We start from the raw sequence: 22,012 nt of genomic DNA on the forward strand, positions 1-22,012 counted from the left end.
AGTCTCACAACATGGGACTGAGATCATGACCTGAGCTGAAACCAAGAGTTGGATGCTTAACCGACTGCCCCAGGCAGGTGCCCCTGCAGTTAATGATTTCTGTATCTATCTATCTATTAATTAATTTAATATTATTATAAAAATGCAGTTTAAAAATTCTTATATATTATAACATGTTTTATATCTTAATTACATAAAACAGAAATAATTTATTTACTTATATATTTACATAACATTTAATATCAAATATATTATTCCATTATATATAGGATATAATTATATAAGAGTAATATGTAATTCTACAATATTATATGAATGCTTAGAAGTGGGGGTGGAGGGCCAGGGCTTATACATAAATATTTCAGAGAAATTTCTGTTTCTTCTTCTATAATCCTTTGTAGAGTTATAGATAAGAAACTGTCTTCTTACTTAAAAGTGAAAGTTATTAGAGGTCTTAGACTTTCTTTTTAAACTCTCTCCATTCCCATCACTGATTTGAGAACTGTGTCTATCTGTAGAAAAATCAATAGACTGATTAAGAACAGAGAAGTTTAGATCAAGCCTTAATTTATCTGGACTGCAAGTACTCATGTGGAAGGAGTGACGGGAACGCCCTCACCAGCCCTGCTGTGTTGAGGCTGCTGTTCATTCTGCTTCTTTGTATGGCTCTTGGCCAGACCTGTTCTCTCATCTCCGTTTCTATGCCCCTTTAACAAAAGCCCATCCCCTGTTCACATAAGAAGTTTGTGTTTTGTTTCTTGATTTCTTGGTGAACTGACTTTCTGACAACTACTGCACATTTAGTCAACACTTTGAGAAACACCTGTTTCAGGGCTGAGCTTGCCTGGGTGTCAGAGGTTACTCATATGTGTTTTGAAACCGGATATAAGAGAAAATTGGCTGCACCCTTCTTGTGGTATGATTTTAGCAGTCTTTCCTCCTCCCTTATCTCCTAGATTATCTATTAGAAAAAAACCAAATGGATGTTCTTGTTCTAGCAGCTATAATTAATTTTTTTCCCCAGACAAAATGATATTGACTGTTACTGGTTACACTTAAAAAAACCTCCAAAGATAGAGTGATCCTCTAAAAGAATATTTATTTTTATTTAAAAATATGATACATCAAAGTGAAGCAGTTACACTTTAAACAAATAATACATAAAACCTTTCCTTTGAATTCAGAGGGAGGGCGGTTTGCTTTAGTTCACGGTCACTGTGGATGCTAAGAATAAGAACCATTCTCATTTTCTTCCTCTGTGAGCCTCACATATAAAGATGAGAATTTTAGTTATAAGTGAATCTCTAGAGTTTTAATTTTATTCAGAAGCTAAAGTTTCCTCAGTACAATACCTATTAATACCTATTCTTCATTTTGCTCTACATCTTGTGGAAGACCTGAATTCAGGGATGTACTTACATTTACTGAGTGTTATACATTGAGCTTTTTGTCCTCCCCGAATGCTGAAATCCTAACTTCCAATGTGATAGCATTACAAGTTGAGGCCTTTGAGAGGTAATTAGGTCATAAGGGTGGAGCCCTCATCAATGAGATTAGTACTCTTACAAAACGGACTTCAAGAGAACCCTCTCACTCTCTTTCTAGCATGTGAATATACAAACAAGTCTGCAACCCGGAGGACAGCTCTCATCAGAACGTGACCATGCTGGAACTTTGATCTTAGACTTCCAGCCTCTAGGCTGGAAGAAATAAATTTCTGTCATTTATGAGTCACCCAGTCTATAGTATTTTATTACAGCAGCTTGAACTGACAAATACATTGAATTTGCTTCTTCAGGTCAACTCCAATATAGTTTTAAAATGATTTGTTTTCTTATCCCTCTGTGATGTCTCAGTATAATAATTGTTCTATGGATAACTTATTCACTTTGGGAATTTTGCTTACTGTTTTGTTCACATTCACAATAAAAAATTTCTGACCAAATTTAAAATATTCAACAGAAACGAGCAAATATACAATAATTGTTTATTACTAAGTAAGTAATAAACAACTGTGTTTAGACTGATAATGAAAATAAAAACAACACAAATATGGTAGATCCTCATTTTCTAAAGAAATATATCTTTATTGACTTTTTCCATTTTCTTAAAAAGCAGTTAAAAAATTCATTCTTGAACTTGCATGCTGTTCAGTGTTACGATGGTTGCCTCCTTATGAGACTGTCAGTGGAGCTGTGCTAAGTTTCCTTACGCACCACAGAAGATAATCATTGCTTTGATCCACTTTGACAGAAAAGAATCCAAGTTTCATTGGCTAGGGTATGCTTAGCTCTCTTGAAGAAGACCAGTTTAGTGGATTAATGTCTAATTTATATACAGTAATAAAGACAAATTTTGAATCTTTACAGATTAAATGCCCACTTTATACCATGGTGTAATTGTTTGAATTACTGGTGAGTGTACAGCATATAGATGTAGATGTACTAGATACGTCTATAAATAAAATAGTGCTTTATGGTAACAATATTCTTTGGCTGATTTAAGTGCCTATAGTGGACTCTTTGAAAAGACTAAAATGAAAATGGCCCCACTATTATTGTCAATCTTAACACTGAGCTTGTGCGGAAGGTTCCTATACTGTTCACGGTTAGCATCTCCAGGTCCACGATATATTCTCTTGGTCCTGATAGCGACTTCACCAGCACAAGCATTGCACTTACAGGACTTGTTTGCTAAAATAAAAGAAAAAAGAGGGAGGGAGAGAATAATTTTTCTTGAACTGAAGTTTCTATTATTTAAGAGTATACCAAGTCCTATAAGAATTAGGGGAAGAATTTTGAGGGTAGGATAAAAGTCACTACTTAATTCCTTCTTGGTTTTGACCTTTCTTGGTTCTTTCCCCCTTGTCCACACATAGTCATTAGTTCCATGGTCCTGGGACCTGCTTTCTTGATAGTTCTGTGTTTTCTGTTCATCCCTCTCTGTTAATGTTTCTCTTCACTTTTATTGAGTAGTACCAGCCTTTATAAAGACTGTAGTTCAGGTGAAAATCTGATAATTTTTTTGAACAAGTAAAGAATGTTATTACCTTTCACTTCTTAGCATTATGCATTTGTTTACATTCTAGTAGCCAAAGAAATGTAAATATGTAAATAGTTAATTTCAATAGAACATAGCAAATGCTAAGATACATGAGGTTATGTAGGATATACATAAAGAAGACACACAAAGGGAAAAAGAGGAGGAAACTTGAAGCATTGAGGGGAGACTTTTTAATGTCTGAGGAAAGTCACCAAATATAATTGGAAGTTTTATAAAGAAGTATGTTCAGGAGAAACTCATTCATTTTGATGAAGAATGTAATGGGTACTGGAGAGTAGGTAAATTGGAGGAGCAGGCAGGCAGGCAGGCAAGCAGATGTGTGAATCTGAATGCCAGAGGAAAGCAGGGGTACAGACAGTGGGTTAGGATTTAACAGTTAATGTCCAATGGGTGGACATTTAAACCAGGGGAGAAAATGTATATGTGGTAAGACTGGAACTAGGAGAAGCCACTATTTAAGGAGTGGGCAGAGAAGAAGCCATTGAGGGAAGCTGAGAAGAAACAGATGATGCAGTGGGATACAGACGAATGGCCAGCAGTATCCAAAAGAATAGTAAGGCTGAAGGAGACTGGAACTGAAAAATGCTCTCTGGAGGCGGCAGTATGGATGTTATTGGTGGCTTTTTTCAGAGCAACTTCAGTAGGGTAATGTGAACAGAAGATTGAAGGGTGACTAGGAAGTAAGAATTCAAACACTGTGTTTATAGGCTTTGTTTTAGGAAACTTGGGTGGGAAGGGAGAGGAGAGAGAGGGAAACATGTAGGGGGAGGCAAGTTGAATACGTAGGAGGTAGATGGGAGTTTGATGGAACAAAGTTCTAGAGGAGATGGAAGCAAGAATATAGGTGGTGAATTAGCCTTGATTGACAGAAGTAAAACCTCATCTTTGGAAAACTCAAGGGAGAAGGTAAGAAGGAGGACACATGAACCTAAATTTGTAGGGGATGAGTGGAAAGTTCAGGTAATTCATGTCTCTTGGCCTCAGCTGTTTCAGGAGAGTAGGAGGTGAGGCCACCTACTTAAAAGAAGGGTCCAAGCTGAAAGGATGTCCAGACTGAACTCACTTTCCTCTCTATACTGGCTCCTTCTTCCCTATCTTAATAAATGGCTCCATGATCATTTACTGTTGCTTACAACAGAAACTTATGTTGCTTTGGTGCTATCTTGGTGCCTCCTCTTCCTCCACCTCACCATAGCCAATGATTCACCAAGTCATGTAGTTCTTCCTGTATCTTCATAAATCTCTCCACTGTTTTTGGACTCACTGCTACTGCTGTAGTACCCCATTCTCTTGAACTACTAACTGATCTCTTCATTTCTATTCTTGTCCCACTCCAATCCAGGCTCTGCAGTGTAGCCAGGCATCATTTTTTAACATGACAATATGACAGCCATTCCTCTACCTGAAACCTTAATATGATCTTTAAGGTATTCTGTGATCTGCACCCTGCTCATCTCTCCAGGATCCTCTCAAGCGACTCCACAGGCAGTACTCAGGAGTTTCAGACCAACTGGACTGCTTTTTACTCCTTCCATTTGCTAGTCTTCAACTGCTGGTCTTCAGCTTAAGTCCACTTTTTCAGAGGGTTCTGGACTGCTTCTATCTTCTTAGCAGTTGACTGGGTAGGCACTCATGAATACTTGCAACAATTGTAATATTCAGCATACTTGAGAGCACTTGCTCAGTGTCTTGGCCATGAGCTCCACTGGGACAGGGATTGGCTTGGTTTTATTCACTGTTTTATCTCTAGGACCCAGCATGGTGCTTGACCCTTGAAGGTAATAGTAATACCTTGAAGGCACTAGTTGAATTAATTCATTCATTTAAAAATATTTTTTGAACAACTGCTCTGTGCCAGGTATATTCCTTGGGATGAGTATAGAAGAGTGAACAGTCTGCTCTCATTATACCCACACTGTAGACCATACAAGAAAATAGGCTCAATAAGGCATAGATACTGGGTGGGACGGATGGGGAGAATGGTATTCTACCTTCAGTTTTATGGACTACTTCTTTACACTATATCCTCTTTTCTAAGGAGAAAGGTTTTCTCAGTATTCTCCTAAAAGGAATATAAATAAAATCCTATATTCTATAGATCCTTCAAAGATCATGTCCAGTATCATGACCATCAAGAAACATTCTTTAACTGTTCAGCCAACATTAATTCTTTGATGTCTTGGACCATGGAATTAAACAAACACAAAATTACCTCCTTCCCCCCCCATAGATGTAAACTTTTGCCACATGTAATATTTAAAGCTCTTTAAAGTAAGGAAATATATATTACATGCACCTGACATGGGACTGAGCATACAGTAGGAGCTTAATTAAGGTCTGATTATTGATTTTAATGCATCAAATACCCTCTACACAAGTGGATTTTCAGTAGAAAAATTTTGTAGGATTTAACCCAACTACTTCTTCAATTATGTGATAAGAAATAATCTTAAAGTGACTTTTTATTTCAAATAACTTAATATTTAACTCTGGGATTAGCAAAATTGCCAAAGTTTTATATCATTCATGGAAAAAAAAGATTTTATGTGAGAAAAACACTGTGAGAATTTATACTTGAAAATATCTAGTCGATTAATGCACTGATAGGAATCATAAAACTTTTAAAAGTGCTATGTTTATTGCAAGGAAAATAAAATGCTGGAACTTTGCTTAACTGTTTGTTGATTATGCTAGTAATTTTATTTTCTTAAATAATAGCTAAAAGTTCAAAGTGGAAAACTTTTTAAAAAAGATTTTGAGATGAACCTATTTTATTGCTATGGGTTACAAATAATGTTATTTGTTTGGGCTAGAATTATTAAACTGGCATTATCTGAACTGCATCAAATTCATTTAGAGTAAACTTCTTACAAATATCTAGTATACCTCAAATTTAAAGCATCAAATGTTAAAGAAGTTTATTCTTAGCTATTAGAAAAAAAGAACAGTAATAAATTTTGGGTTGGATTTTTCTCTTCAGAAGTTGGTCATGAGAAATTAATCATTTCTAATTTACTGGCAAAGAAGCAGAATCACATAATTCTGGAGTTGGAAGGGAACTTAATATATCAAAGAATGGGATAAACATGTAAACATTAAAAATCTGTAAACTTTACCACAAGGATGAATTTCCCAATTTATTTTTCATGTTCTTAAAATGAAATATTGGCTTTAAAATTTGATTAAAAATGAAGAGTGCCCAAAGGAGTTTTGAGAAAATTATAACTTGATGAATAACATCCTTAGCGTGAAACAGTTACCGGAACCCTGCAAACTGCTTGGTGGGGTGCCATCATTTGCACATGAAGTGGTGAGCCCTATTTAAAATATGTCAGGATTTTCACCTAAAATGACCTTGCTGAGATGTTGCCTGGGGCCTGGAAGGCTGAGGCACTGGAGTCAGGGAGATCTGCTTGGAAGCCCTTAGAGGGATGAGGGGGTACAAGAGCCAGTTTAAAGGAAGAGAGGCAGGGGCAAGGGGAAGCAAAGATAACCATGAAGAAAGAAATGGCAGAATTGAGAGAAAGATTTCATATAGGCAATGAAAGAAATGGAAAATTCAAAGGTGACCTCACATTGTCTGCCTGGAAGTTTGCAAGAAGGCTGCAACTATTGGCATATTTGGTGCCGGGGGTTGGGGTCATTGCTCAGAGGCTTCTAGGATTCGGTTTTTTTGTGAATGTAAATCATCTTACAGATGTAACAACAAGGAATTTATGGTTTTTGAAAAGCTCTCCAGGCATTATTTTTTTCTATGTACAATGAAAGAACTATCACTGATTTGCGGTATCTATTTGGAGTGTGTATGTATGTGTGTAGGCTTGTGTTCTACTGGTCACACACAACTCCATTAGAGCCTTCAACTTGATATCTGAGTGACTTTAGAGAAGCTACTAAATATGTGTCTCACTGTTCTGCAAAAATGGAGAAGAAGTATCAGTATCTATCTGACAGTGTTACCAGGAGGATCCAGTGAGATAATGCACACAGGAAGATCTTACACAAACTCCTTAAATGTTAGCTTTCCTTCCAAGTGAATACTGCCAAACCACAGCAAACTTGCACCTGTTCCAACAGCTACGGCTGCCCTCAGGGTACTACTCACTCTTAGGTAGAACTCTCCATTTTCATTTCCAGATTTAATCCGAAAAGTATTGATGGTGTTGGCATAAATGGTCGTGGCCTGTATCTGGAAGATGTCTGATGGCACAGACCTATCCGATCGGATGCTCATGTACTTGTAGACTATAGACTGGGGAAGTTCTCGGCACACCGCACTTGAGACTGGGCAAACACATCGGCTGCGGAGAAAAACCAAAGTATTTCCCAGTTTAGTGTGGTAAGATCAGAAGCTTCTCACTTTCAAAAGCTCTGATTTTTCTTACTTCTCTGATGTTAGAACGTAGGGATCTTGACAAGGATTTCGCGGGTAACAACGGAAGCCACCATGGTAATTCCAACACATTTCATCTTCCCGACATTCATTTGTGGTCTCACACTCGTTTATGTCTGTAAACACATAAGATTAAAGAATTTACTGATGTGAGAAAATTGTATAATACTTCGCAGCTTCACTTCTTGTGCTGTGCTGCCCTTGGGCCGTGTAATCTAGTCCCAGAGCATCAAGTCTCCACCCGCATGCCTTGCTTACCAAAACCACACCTCTAGGCTCTACCTTTCTGGGAAGCTCCTGAGTCAGTCAAATGCCCTCTCCTTTGGTTTTGCTTGCTGCTTTGCCAGTGAGAAGGCCCTCCCCACCCTAATGATAAAAATCTCATCTAACCAGCACACTTCAAGGCCAAATTGAGAAGCCTCTTCCTTCCTCAGCCTTCTAACCCTCCAGGCAGAATTTATTCTAATCATTCAGTGCACTTATCCATCTCTTATTTAAGTCCATTTTATCTTAAAATTAACAATTGCCATATCTATATTCTTAACTAAATTATAATCTCCCAAGGGCAAGAATTGTTGTCTTTCACTTTTATATAAGGTCTGTCAATGGCTAATGTCTGGCTTTTGAATTCAACAGTTGAACAACAGGTGCTTGATAAAAAGATCATAAAATGATACATATACACAAATCTGCTCGGAATGACTCAGCTACATCTGTCCTCAATTAAATGCAACTAACTCAGGTCCTATTCAGTCTCACGTCTAAAAGCACATTAAACTTAGCCCAGATCCTCCATACAACCTGAATCTGTCTGGATCTGTTGCACCTTGGGTGGCATAGCTATTTAGAGACAGTGTGGAAGAAGGTGAATTAAAGAAGGGGCTGTGGTGAGAGGCAAGCCAGGAAAAGGCAGTGCGAGTAAGCCAGGAAGGGAGAGAGTCCCAGAAAAAGAGGGCTGTGAGAAGGCCAGGCTGGATACAGACTGGTTTGGGACTTGGGAATTAGGAGCCTCCAGATGACATCTGAGAGAACACTTCCACTATTATATTTACTATAAATATTATAGCCATTATATTTACTATTACAACAGCAACAATGAAAACTATATTAATATTCACATCCCTGGCTATGTCTACCTCCCTTTACATTTGAATAATGATTTAAATTTTATCCATTATAAGGCTTTTCTGAATCTTTCTGCTTCAGTTAACCAGACACTTTCGTTCATTTATTTACTCATTTCATAAGTGATTTACCCAATCCCTGCTGCAAGCCAGAAAAGGGCTAGCTGCTGGGGTTAAATCTGTTTTTCCTATCAGAATTCTCATACCCCATGTTCTTTTTGGGGGGGCCTTTATTGCTCTCTTCTTTACATTATTGAAATCTGCATGTTTGTCTTAACCTTCTCATTAGCTTATAAACCCCTTTAGGGCAGGACTATGGTATCCATCTTTACATCCCCTTACCACCGAGCACTAATGCACACAGGGGCACCTGGCTTTTAAGAAATATGAAATGAACTAAGTTGCTCTTCACACAAATCATGTAGACATAGGTGAGAGAGATATATTCTCTACTTGACATGGAGGAAAAACAAATAAGGGTTAAGTAAGTGGCTCAAGTTCAAACAGGTAGTAACAGGCATCTTTCCACTGTAAGGTAGTACATCTAAATGAAAATAATTCCATGCCTTTTCTTCAGAGGAAAAAAAAAAATTCTTTTAGTTTCCAAACTGGCCAAAGCTATCTGGAACCTAAGAGGAGACTGGAAAATTTCCAAGAGTTTCCAAGGGTCAGTTATACAAAGTGTCTTCTTTTGGACTGGCTATGGCTAAAGAAAGAATTTAGATCCCTTAGAAGAAAGCGTAATTGACTTGTCCTTTCAATATTCTTGACTTCTCTGAAGAATAAAGATGCTGTTAGCTACAAGTTAAACTAGGACTGGTTTGTGACATAGAGACCAGGAATGGCAAAAGGAAACGTTATGTAATAATTTCATTCATTACTTCCATTAATTTAGAGCCTGGCATAATCAATACCTTAATCCTTCTGGAATGTTTTTCAGGAATTATCAATAGTATTAAAATATTTTATGAATGTGCATCTGTGTGTATGTATATTCTCTGTCTCTGTTTCTCTGTCTCCTTCTCTGTGCCCCCCTTCCACCCAAACACACAGAGTTTTCATTTTTGCAAGGTTGTGGAAATGAGCACAGTTATTTCATCCTCAAACTAAGCCTTTTGGTTTTACTTTAGTCTATGAATGAGTTTGGGAAGAGATAATTTTAGTGGAGAAAACCAATTGCTTTGTACCTTAAAAGAATGTTAAGTCTCTCTCATAAAAATGTTTTTGCTTAACTAAACATTCTGGAGCTGCATAGCTTCAAGATATGACACTCATGAATCCCTTATTTGCAATTCCAGTGCATTTTACTCCTTTAATTGTAATGGATATGTTTCCATACACATAGAGTAGGCAGGTAAGATTCTACTGTATGTTAATTTATTTCTGTCTTTTGTGGAGTACCAAATCCACTAATGATCAGAAACACAGAGACATTTATTTGAAGGACTCCAGGGAAACGGGTTAAGATATACCATTGGCTAATATCTTCCTCCATGTAATATTCATTTTAAAGGTTTCAGTCTCAGAAAATAAAATCACTGGAATGCAATGTTTTTCCACAATTAGCATTAGAGTGTCTAGGACCCTGGAAAGGGGTATAAAGGTGTTCATTGTGTGTGTTCTGATTATGCTCATACTTAGTGGTTGGAGTCTAGTTGAATGATCATATGCATACTATAAAATCCCAGGTCCTGGGTGTTTCTCTGAGTTAATATTCTCCTGTAAAATTATAGACTGAGAATCCCTAGTGTCTCCTTTCCTTGATTTTTTCCTTTCTTAAAGGATTTTACTACCATTGTTATGTCTTTTCTCAGTTCTGATTAAAGGGGACTTTCTAGGGCAGATTTGCTACTAATCACTTGTGTTGCTAAGTAAGTTTTATGAAAACACCTTGGATTATAAGGCTTTATAGTTTACAAATAATTTTTATGTATGTTATCTCATTTCATGCTCACAACTCCCTTTTCCAAATGAGAAAGCTGAGGCTTAGAGCTGTTTGATAATTTGTTCAAGATTATACAGCTAGAAGGTGGTACAGCTAGGACTCAAAAAAAAAATTTTCTGTCTTCAAGTTCAGTCATTTTCCCCACTCTTTCACTGCTGTATGTAAATGTAAGTGTCTATTCTAGCTTTTCTAGGATTAACTATACTTTTGATTTTATCTGAGCAGAATTTTCCCTGTTAAAAAAATTTGAAACTACATGTAGCATTGAGGTATGTAGGTATGAAGACCACCTGAATGTTTATTTTAAAACTGGACCCTAGGATATTAGCTATTTTTGGATCAATAGTTTTTTGGTGAAGAATTTATGCACATTTAAATACACATGAGGCTGATTTTCTCAGCACCTAAATTACTACCCAGTTTATAATCTTGGTGTTTTAGAGGGTATGAGACCGCTTTGAGGCTTGTCTAACCCACATATTAATTTTATTCTCTAGACTCAAACTCATGGTGAAATATTTTAATAATTTAATCTTTTTGGTCAGGTGATTAGAAGATGTATATGATAGAGATTATGTAGGCTATATAGAAGAGGTATCAATATTTTATTAAAATTTTTTGTACCTTAAGAAAGAAAAACAATTACTTTAAGTTTTAAGAAGTCAGTGTTGAGGTGCCTGGTGGCTCAGTTGGTTAAGCGACCGCCTTTGGCTTGGGTCATGATCCTGGAGTCCTGGGATAGAGTCCTGCATAGGGCTCCCTGCTCCGCAGGAAGTCTGCTTCTCCCTCTGACCCTCCCCCTTCTCATGCTTGCGCGTGCGCACTCTCTCTCAAATAAATACATAAATAAATCTTTTAAAAAGTCAGTGTTAACTGAATAATTCCCTTTTTAAGAGATGTGCATATTGAAATATGAACAAAGGAAAAAGACCTCAGATTTTATTCAAGAGAGAAAAAATGAAAGTCTATGGTAGAGAATCTTAAAAGTTTCTCCCTGCTTTTACTGGTTAAAAATGAACACTTAACAGATATGAAAACAATAAACTCACCCTGACAGGTTCTACTTCTCACCACTTGGTATCCCTGGGGGCACATACATGAGAATTTCCCAGGTTCATTGACACACTGATACTGACACAGGTAGCTTGAGGTTCTGCATTCATCAATGTCTATGGAATCAGACAAGAGCAGGGACACAGAGTTGAAAAACTAACAGGTCACTACTTTGGTAATAATTTTAAAGATAAAGTAAGACGGTAAAAATACTGCAAACTCAAAAACAGAAATATAATACTTTGTAAGATGCTTGAGGGAAAATTCTATAATATCAGCTCATTTCCTTGAGAACTTCACCACACAAAGAGTTTTTTTACCATCAGTTTTAGTCAATCACTGATGAATGTTTGGCAAATCTTGGACCTAACCATACCAACTGAGCAGACTGAATGAATTGAGAATTAAGGGGAAGAATGCTTTGCATTTCTCAATTGGTGATGTCCTTGTAGTTTGCTCAGATGTGCAGAGGCAGCTGTCCAGAGCCAGTCCCTTTTGGTTTTCAGTATAGTGGCATGATATGAGGCCTCCCTGGGTGGGGTATGACCTTCGTGGCCCCAAGTAAAGCTGGGAGGAAGTCAGAGACCTCAAGTGTCAATGGCATACCCCTCAGGATGTCTTATGCCTTCTGAATTGCACAGTGGAACATGCATGGGCAATGGACTCTGAAGGTCATCCTTCCAATTAAATGGTCCTCTTTTTACTCATGTGAAAAGTGAAACCGAGGCAACTTAAGAAATGTGTCTAAGTCACACAGTGGCAGGAGGAAGGCTAGAGGACAGGCCTCTTGGTTCATATTCTAACGTTTTTGACATGTGATTACCTCTCTTCAAATTTAAATGTGCATACCAGCCACCTGGCATTCTTGTTAAATGCAGCATCTGACTCAGTAGGTCTGGTCTGGGGCCTGACATCTGTATTTCTCCCAAGTAGAGACAAGGAGGTGTCAGTGCCGCTGGCCATCAGATCACTTTGAGAAACAAGACACTGGAACACCCCCTCTAATTATTAGACTCAGCCTACATCTAATACTTCAGTTATTTTGTTCCTTCTCCTTTCACTTTATAACATGCTAAAAAGGCAATTTTATAATTGAACTTAATTATCTGGATCTTAAAATAGAATTTCCATGGTGAAAAATTTGTTTTCATAAACAGGTACAAAATTGGATAAAGCAACAGCAATTATACAGATTGAACTGTTATTACAAATTATTTGGAAAATATTTTACCTTCACAGTTAAGTCTGTCACTGCTCAGCTCATATCCTTGATTGCACTGACAGATGAATGAGCCGAGAATGTTGTAGCATTGCTGAGCACATTGATTGCTAGCATCACATTCATTTATATCTGAAAGGAAACATTATATACATTTATATATCTATGTCTTAAAACATATCCTTGCTTTTTTGTACTTATGTCATCTAATGATAAGTGAATGATTCCTGGGTTGGATTCTTTGCCCTGCAGAAGCTCACTGGAGAATATCCACTCAGGTTTCATATTTGTTGGAATAACTTCAAACGTCTGTCATGTACTTCTTTTAGAAATACCAGAATATTTATTTCTGGGAATGACAGTTAGTTTTGTGTTTGATGAATCTTTCCAAAAGAATTTAATGATTCTAATAAATATACATTCCAGTATCTATTTTCTTTTTATTGTTGTTCAGATGCAAAGTGCCAAGTCTATAAATAATTGATAGAAGACATTCATATTGATACAGTCTCTCAGCATGCTGTGGTGAAGATTTATCTGTGCTATTTATTACTTTTTAAATGGGTTCTGTTAAATTCCATTACAATTATAACATAAGCCGTTGAGACCCATACAGAGTTTTGCAATGCTCTAAGGCACTGAAAATATTGTGAAAAGGCATTTTTCCTGCACTAGATTCTTTCCATGTCATGCCAATCCTAAAACTGTGTGCTATGACACTGCATTCTGAAAGGGGAGAAGCAGCATGTAAAAAATCAGATGCACTTTCAGTGAAAATTTATGTACTTGGACTTACAATAACCCATTGGCACCTTCAGCATTTATATCACACACTGTTGACTAATTAGTGTGTGTATATCAATTGATCTGTAGTTTTTTATATCTTTGATACACCCACAGAGGATAACTAACACCAACAAAGTTTTCCATTCACATCTTGATGTGTTTTAAGAAACAGATTGGTTATTGTCTTTTCAGCTTTACGTAGGGAAGATAATGCCAGTTCACTCAAGAGCACAGAAAACTGGAAATATTGCAACATGCCCTGATGTTTGTTCTGAAGACAGAAATCAGTCACTATGGCAGTTTCCCCAAATCTTACCTACGCAGGTATAGTTGTTTGCGGCCAACTGAAATCCAGGACTGCACTGGCAATAAAATGATCCTGGTGTGTTCACGCATCTTTGGTGGCAATATGGAGGGATGGTGCATTCATCTATGTCTAGGTTATCAGGTACACAAAGAGAACCCCATTATTGACTATCCACAGCTGTTAGTTCTTTAGTTCTCACTGGAACATTATCTAGAAAACCTAGCTGGAGAAAAATCTCATTTTCAAGGTAATTCTTTCCCTCTCTTTCTAAATTAGGATTTGCTTTTAAAAAATATACTTTGGTTTGCATTCTGCAGTTGAGTGAGATGTTAAAAACAAAGACTTCATAAAACTGGTTGAGTGGGTTGAGATTTAAAGACAGAAAAACAATGAAGACTATTTCACATGTGTATATATATATATATGAATATGTATGTCAGTTTGGGGATCTAAAAGATTATCTGTAATTACAGAAGGGAAAAAGGACTATGGAAGAATCAACGGATGTAGCATAAAACTAAGAGAAAGGAGGCGTGGCCTGCCGCTCAGCTGGTGACGTTGGCCAAGTAATATAAACATTTGGCTTCTTGGTTTTTTTTCTTTTGTAAAATGTGGACAGTAATGCTTGCTATGTGTATCTTACGACATTTCTGTGAGAACCAAATGAAAGAACACTGTGGAAGGAGGAGGATGCTAAACAAATTACCTCTTGAGAGTGCCCTCTGACACTCTGGTGAAATGTTCCAGGCTGTGTTCTTCTCAGATAAATATTTCCAGCTATAAAATGGTCAGTTGAGAATGTGTGGAGTAGGATCAACATCTTAGAAGCATAATAAAATTTCATTAACTCTACACTTTGTGACAACTCTAACATGGCGTGTGTAACTTAAAATCACAATCATGCATCTACAAAGTAAGACAGCAGGGACACTACCTTTGGTAAAAAACGAAAACAAAACAATACTTGATGCTGAGTCCCTCTGACTGAAACGATGCTCAAGTGGCCTCAGGGTAACCTGGGATGACTCTTTGTTCTGGCACTTACAAGCATGGTCTTAACCTCTCAGAGCTTCCATTTCCTCTTCTGTAAGTGGTAACCCAACAGTGTGGTAGACTTTTGGGGAGGATAACATGAAATTATATAGACAAACTTCCTCGTAAAAAACAGGTAAAAATAAATGGCAGCTATTATTAATAGACTGCCAAATATATTTGATTTCACTTCAATATTGAAATAAAAGGTAATGACATTGGCATGGTTTTCCACCTCATTTATTGAGGTGTCTGCTCAGATGTCATCTCAGGGAGGCCACCTCTGTCCATCCATATGAAATGGCTTCTTCAGTCGCATCTGTCCTTTTTTTCTGCTTTGTAACCATTTTTTCTTTCTCTGTAGCCACAGACACTCCTTCCCATTGTGTTATGTGTTTATTTGCTTCTTATCTGTCTCCCTCACTATAATGCTTGGCAAATAATACCTGTCTCCTCTTTAGGTGAAGGTAGAAAATTTTTTGTCCGTTCACTGTTGTGTGCTTAATACCTGGTACAGGGTCTGGCATAGTAGGTGCTCAATAAACATCAGTTGAGTGAGTGTAGACTTTATACTAATTAAGACCAATTTTAGCATAGTTCTTCCTACTATCCAGTACTATATCCAGTTGCCAGTATTGACAGCTAATTTGTATAAATGGTCCCTTTTAACAGTTCTGTGAAGAGCGTGATTCTGTAAAATGTAGGCCCAGCACTTAGAACAGTATCTGGTACACAGTCAGCGCTCAGTAAATACTTGATGAATAAATGATGCCTGTCTTCTCAACCAGTGAACATCCAGTGAATCATTGTTACTTTCAAGCACTGTGTTTGGCACTGTAGTTTTATAATGATGATAAATACCTACAGTACATATTATTGCATGGAATGATAAAATCAACGGTAGAAAGCTATACAAGGGACAGAAAGCACCTTTCTGCTCAAGGTGTGATCTGCTGACTACTGTTGGTCCTTGTACTATTTGGACCAGTCTGCAACAAATAACTACAGAAAATGAGGATATGTGTTTAGGAATAGCCATTTGTGTTACCACAACATTTTACTGTACTGTATAATAGTATTGACCTGCAACAGACTGGAAATTAAAAAAAAAAAAAAAGAAAGACTCATTTAGATTTGAGAAGTAGTGAGGTAGAGGAGGGAGTAACTAATCATGGCTGGGTAAATCATGGAAGACTACCCAGAGGAAGTGACCCTGAGCTGGGATTTGGAAACTGAATCGGAGTTTTCCAGGGCTGCATGTTCCTGGTGCTGAAAGATTTTATGTAGAGGCACTAAAGTGTGAAACTGTGTGATGTATGTGGGGAACTATAACTAGTGGACAAGCCTGCAGTGTAATATTCTGGGGGGAGAAAGGTGTTGATACAACAGAGCTGGGCAAGAATTTGATGGAAGAAGACCTTAGATGTTCTGTTGATGATGTGGATTTGGTTCTGTGGGTGAGGGGAACAGCAGGGATGCCACATAATTAGATCTGAATTTAAGAACATTTCCTCCTGCTCTATCATATAGGGCTATGGTCATACATTTTACTCCCTTTAATTGCTCCCATAGTAGGTTGAGTTAGTTCTTTTTCTGTACTTTTTACACCCTCAATTGTTTATTTTCCTGACTAATCCATCAGGCAAAACTTTGGTGCCTGTGGTGTTTTCTACACAGTCTTCTCCTAAATCACAGCTTCAGTCACACAAGGCCTGGGCCTTCCTCAGAGGCTGAGCATTTGCTCCAGTACCTGGACAAAGCCCCGTGGTGAGCAGAACTGGGACAGGGCCCATGACGGGCTCAGTGTTGACATTCCTGATATCGACAATGAACATTCTCAGGCGAAAATTAATGCTAGCTTCCTGTCCCCACACTCTTATCCTCTGTTCCAAAGAGGAAATAAAGACTCCTCACTGATGTATGTTAAAAGGTGGTATGTAAATTGCTATTAATATCATATAGATAGAATTGACACAGGGAGTCAGTAAGAAAGTTTTACTCCTATTGCAGGATGAACCGCTTGACTAAACTTAGAACACATTTACTTTTTACTGTTCACTTCTCATTTGCCAGTCAATCTCCTCACACTGTGTTCTTCCAGTCATTAAAAAATGCACAGAGCAGGGCACCAGGGTGGCTCAGTGGGTTAAAGCCTCTGCTTTCGGCTCGGCTCATGATCCCAGGATCCTGGGATCAAGGCCCGCATCGGGCTCTCTGCTCAGCGGGAAGCGTGCTTCCCCCCCTCTCTCTGCCTGCCTCTCTGCCTACATGTGATCTCTGTCTGTCAGATAAATAAAATCTTAAAAAAAAAAAAATGTACAGAGCATCTACTTGGCAGGCACTTTTCAGGTTCTGGGGAAATAGCAGTGACATAAACCAGACCTGACCCCTGCCCTCAGGTAGCTCAAGTAGAGCTCTCAAGTAGAGACACGTGATGGACTTGGCTTTGCCTTCCCAGGACTGCACCCATGTGCAGCATAATGAATATTTTGTATGTGTCTGTCAATTCGTCACACAATGATAGCACACAGCTCTTCTACCCAGGACTCATCGCAGCTCTAAGCACTCCCACGCATGAGCTCCTGAGTATATAAGTCATTTGTCCAAAGCCTCAACACGAGTCAGGAGTAGAGCTTGGATTTGAACCTCACCATGTGCCCTATAACCTATGCTGTTTTATGAACCAGTGAATGAAGGTCACATAATCAATGTTGTGGTACTACAGCCTCCAAATAGCTAATTTAAAATTATTTTCTTGGTTGCTTTTGTGGTCCCATTCATACTCCAAATTTTTGTTTTTGCTTAGTCTAACATGTAGGCAACACTTTGATATCCAAAATATGCTCACCCTTTAAAGCTAGCTCTTTCCTGTTAATGTGGAAAATGGACCAGGAGTCAATGAAAGAATAATAAGTTGTTAGCTATCCCTCTCCAAATAAATAGGAATGCTTTGTTCTGAATGACTGAGGTTTAAACAAGTAAGAAGTCTAGAACAGGATCTGGGTTACTGCTCTGCTGTACTTACCTACACACTGCTCTCCTCGCTTCTGGTACCCCGGGAGGCACTGACAGGTGAAGGAGCCTCGTAAATTGATGCACACTTGGTCAGTTCTGCAGTTGTGAGTCCCTGCAGTGCACTCGTCTATATCTGGTAAAGATAGCCAGCACAGAGCTTGAGTTGGTTGTACAGATGTTACTATTCCTCCATTTAAAAAAACCCAAAGGAGTATAGTTGACACATAAGTGACATTAGTCTCAGGTGTACAAACATAGTGGTTCGACAACTCCATACAATACCTCATGCTCACCGCAAGTCTAGCTGCCATCTGTCACCATACAATGATACTATTGCAGTACCATTAATTTACCTTCCCTCTGTTGAATTGTCATCATACTTTTTCTTAAAGAAAGTTTTTACTTTATTCTTAAAACAATACTCTGTAATTTTATTATATTAGACATGTTTAAAATAATAAATGATTTCAAGTGTTCAGAAAATAATTTCATAGGAGCCATGCTAACATTAGCCATGCCTGCTTTGGCTCACTTCATTTTCAGAAATGAAACTTTTGAGACATAGCTAAAGACAGTGAATTTTCATCTCTTTACGCATCCACCTACCACTGTCCTGGTAGGTGTGAATCCTTCCCTGAGATGTTTTTATACTTTTATTATAAATCCATCCTTTAGAATATACAGTGTATCCATTAGAATATACAATGTTGTTTTATGTGTTCTAGTGTAAATTGTATAATACTTGCTTTTTCTACCCAGTATACTGCATTTGAGATCATTTATGTTGACATCTCTAAAGATCTGTCCAGATATAAATCAGACTTTAATACTGTGCATTTTCTGTTGCTTTTTTTTTTTTTTTTAACTTTAATTGCAGGGTTGCCTGGGTGACTCAGTTGGTTGAGTCTTGATTTTGGCTCATGTCATGATCTCAGTGTTGTGGGATGAGCCCTGAGTCAGGTTCCACGCTCATTGTATAGTCTCCTTGAGATTCATCCCTCTCCCTCTGCCCCTTCCCCCCATGCACTGCCCCCAAACAAAGAAACAAACAAACAAATAAATCTTTAAAAAACCAAAAAACAAAAATCAAAAAAACCCCAACAAAACGCTTTTGGAGTGCCTGAGTGTCTCAGTCCGTTAAACATCTATCTGCCTTTAGCTCAGGTCATGATCCTCAGCTGGGAGCCTGCTCTCCCTCAGTCCCTCTAGCCCCCTGCTCATGCTCTCTTTCTCTCTCTCAAATAAAAGCAAACAAACAAACAAACAAACAAAAACCCCTTTCATTGCAAATTTCAAGATGCAAAGGATTCAACTTGATCATATTGTTCTAGGAGAGATAGACTGGTGTAGTTTAAAATATAATATTTTCTCCAAGCACTTCATTTCAGTTTAAAAAAGATATTTCCCTAAACCAGTTCTATAATCTACTAAATGTGCCCTAAGGAGTAGGTAGATTATAGTTTTAGAAAAGTAAAATATGCTCAGTCATAATATAATAAATCTGTTATAATGAATTTCTTTGGGTTCAAAATGTGATGTGAATTAGTGTGCCTGCATTCATATTATAGTAATTTATAAGTGAACTTTAATTTTGCCTTCTCAACATTACCTTCGCATTCAATTAACTCTCTCCCATTATGAAGTTAAGTAGGTGAGTTAAGAAGATGAAAGGCTTATGTGATTTTGGCATTCTTCAACAACTGAAGAGTCTAAGCTTTGTTAAAAAACATCGTCAAACTTGGAATTCCTAGATGACAAATTTTGCATGAAAATGAAGAGCCTTAGATCATCACTGTGGCAAACCCAGGGTGGTGCTTTGGAACAGGCAGTGGGCTAACATTCAATACAACAGATGAGCCATCAGTAATGAGAATGTCTTCCTTAATTCCTGCCTTCCCTTAAAGAAACTCAGAGAGTGGTTCCTGCCGTGTTGCCTTTTAAGTCTATTTCCAAGGAGAGCTGTTGCACCAGTGTAAAAATGTAGGAGGTTCCTGTCCTGTGGTAAGAGAGTTGTCCTCAGATATCGGTTTTGAATGATAACAGAGATTCTTTCCAAAAGAAAGAGGGAGGGAAGATGAAAAATACTCAAGGGATGTATGGCCGTTTATTGGATAATACCCTATAAAAGCATCTACTTACTTCACATGATTCTTTGAACGTGGTTTTAAAGTTGTGGTGAACTTTTTGTGTTATTTTTTTTTTTTTCATTTTTGCTTTGACATCCATCATCATCATCATCATCACTATTTTCAAATCAGTGATTCTAACTCTGTCCTTTTAAGGTACTGTGCAGAAGTGCCACGATCTTGCTTTGAAATTATCTGCTCTTTTTTTGTGCGTCTTATTATATTCTCATATGCACTTGATGAAAACATTTCTACTGGGGTTTCTTTCAGAGCTTTATGACTCGCTAATGCAGAAATGACAGCAGAATTCCTATTGTTTTATGTCAAGAGCATCTGCCAGCATTTGCAGTGATAACAGCCCTGAGAGATACCGAAATGTGAGATTCAGATGTGGCAAGTTTCCTCAGTCCATGCTGGCAGGAGATCAAGGACTGGGGCTGGCTGCTGCATTTTCTAAGAGAGGGCTCACCAGTGACTGTGGCTTTTCTTTCCGAGACCTCTCTGCAAACCGCCCCCACCCCATTGCATTCCTGATGTCCTACAATTTCCTTCCTACTTTCTTGTTCAGTTCTAAGGCTCTTTGATAAATAGGCTAATATTTCCAGTGGACTTAATATATCATTAAATGGTTTATTTATTTATTTATTTTTAAGGTTTTTTTTTTTTTTTTTTTAATTTGACAGACAGAGATCGCGAGTAGATAGAGAGGCAGCCAGAGAGAGTGAGTAGGGAAAGCAGGCTCCCAGCTGAGCAGAGAGCCGGAAGCAGGCTCTATCCCAGGACCCTGGAATCATGACCTGAGCTGAAGGCAGAGGCTTTAACCCACTGAGCCATCCAGGTGCCCCCATATAGGTTTTAAACATAAAACTGTGCTACCTGGACCTACCCCTTCCTAAGAACCAGGTCCGTTGAACTTCTGAGAAAGATTATCGAATAAAAATATTAGGCGAGTTAAAATAATTCAATAATAAAGAAATACCACTGCCTCCACTACCACTATATTCTTTTCCTTTCTCTAGCAAAACAAACAAACAAAACTGCTCTAGGACTCACCACACCTAACATTGACTGGTGATATTTTTAACACACTTTGTATATACTTGGACTCACTTTAATTTTTAATTCTTTTGGATGAGAAACTTCCTGAAATTCAATAAAACACAATTGCATGAAATCCCCTCCAAGAAATTATTCCAAAGGAGTTGAGTGCAGGCTTTGTCATATATCTTGAACTGGATCTGCTAGGCAATGAATGGCCTACATTTTCATTTACAACTTCTCCAACTCAAACTGAGACAATTTATCTTCTCCTTTGCTATGAGCAGTTTATCTAATGCTGAAGGACACATCAACAGGATTTCTTTGAACTATCTTCGATTATACTACCAATTCATACCGTTATTTAAATAACACAATTTTATTATTTTAAAAGTTGTACTTTGAGACGCTGTTATTACTTACTCACAGAGCATATGTCATATGAGGCAGTCATGTAAGAATTGTTACACATGTTAAGCTCTCTTACACTTTTTTTTTTTTTTAAAGATTTTATGTCTTAAATAATCTCTACACTCAACACGCTGTGCTCAAACCCACAACCCTGAGATCAAAAGTAGCTTGTCCCACTGGCTGAGCCAGCCAGATGCCTCACACTTTTCTTTCCTACTTGAGTGCCTTTCTGTTAGTCTTAAACATCAGGAGGTTGACGTGATAAGTCACCAAAACCTACGTCTATGTCAGAGACTCGAAGAATATCCATCCACTTGTGCTGGTGTATCAGAAGACCCGGTTTCCCCAGGTTTTTCATTCTATGAAAGGCCTCTGTGTTGGGAGTATCTTAAATGGCAAAAGCACTGCTTTATTCATAAGGTAAAGGACTCAGGTCAGCCATGATTTTCATGGTAATCTAGGAGAAAGTACTCCAGGAGAGGTGTTTTTTTGTTTGTTTG

The 22,012-nt window shown here is 37.9% G+C and overlaps 1 protein-coding gene across 4 annotated transcripts in view; it reads right to left on the reverse strand.

The window, feature by feature from the left end:
• Positions 1–306: 306 nt before the first annotated feature.
• EFEMP1 (EGF containing fibulin extracellular matrix protein 1) overlaps positions 307–22,012 on the reverse strand; it is a 60,814-nt gene continuing 39,108 nt past the window's right edge. For 3 of the 4 annotated variants that reach the window (XM_032352173.1, XM_032352176.1, XM_032352175.1), the window contains exons 5-11: positions 17,948–18,070; positions 13,900–14,019; positions 12,810–12,929; positions 11,575–11,694; positions 7,449–7,572; positions 7,169–7,364; positions 1,083–2,693 (exon numbers count right to left, since the gene is read on the reverse strand). In XM_032352173.1, the coding sequence (XP_032208064.1) occupies positions 2,532–2,693; positions 7,169–7,364; positions 7,449–7,572; positions 11,575–11,694; positions 12,810–12,929; positions 13,900–14,019; positions 17,948–18,070 (965 nt within the window). In that variant the 3' untranslated portion in view covers positions 1,083–2,531. Of the gene's footprint in view, positions 513–1,082; positions 2,694–7,168; positions 7,365–7,448; positions 7,573–11,574; positions 11,695–12,809; positions 12,930–13,899; positions 14,020–17,947; positions 18,071–22,012 lie in introns of those variants that run through there. The other variant, XM_032352177.1, reaches the window with a different exon arrangement.

The sequence above is a fragment of the Mustela erminea genome, chromosome 7 (assembly GCF_009829155.1).
Source record: "Mustela erminea isolate mMusErm1 chromosome 7, mMusErm1.Pri, whole genome shotgun sequence".
Classification (NCBI taxonomy): Eukaryota; Metazoa; Chordata; class Mammalia; order Carnivora; family Mustelidae; genus Mustela; species Mustela erminea.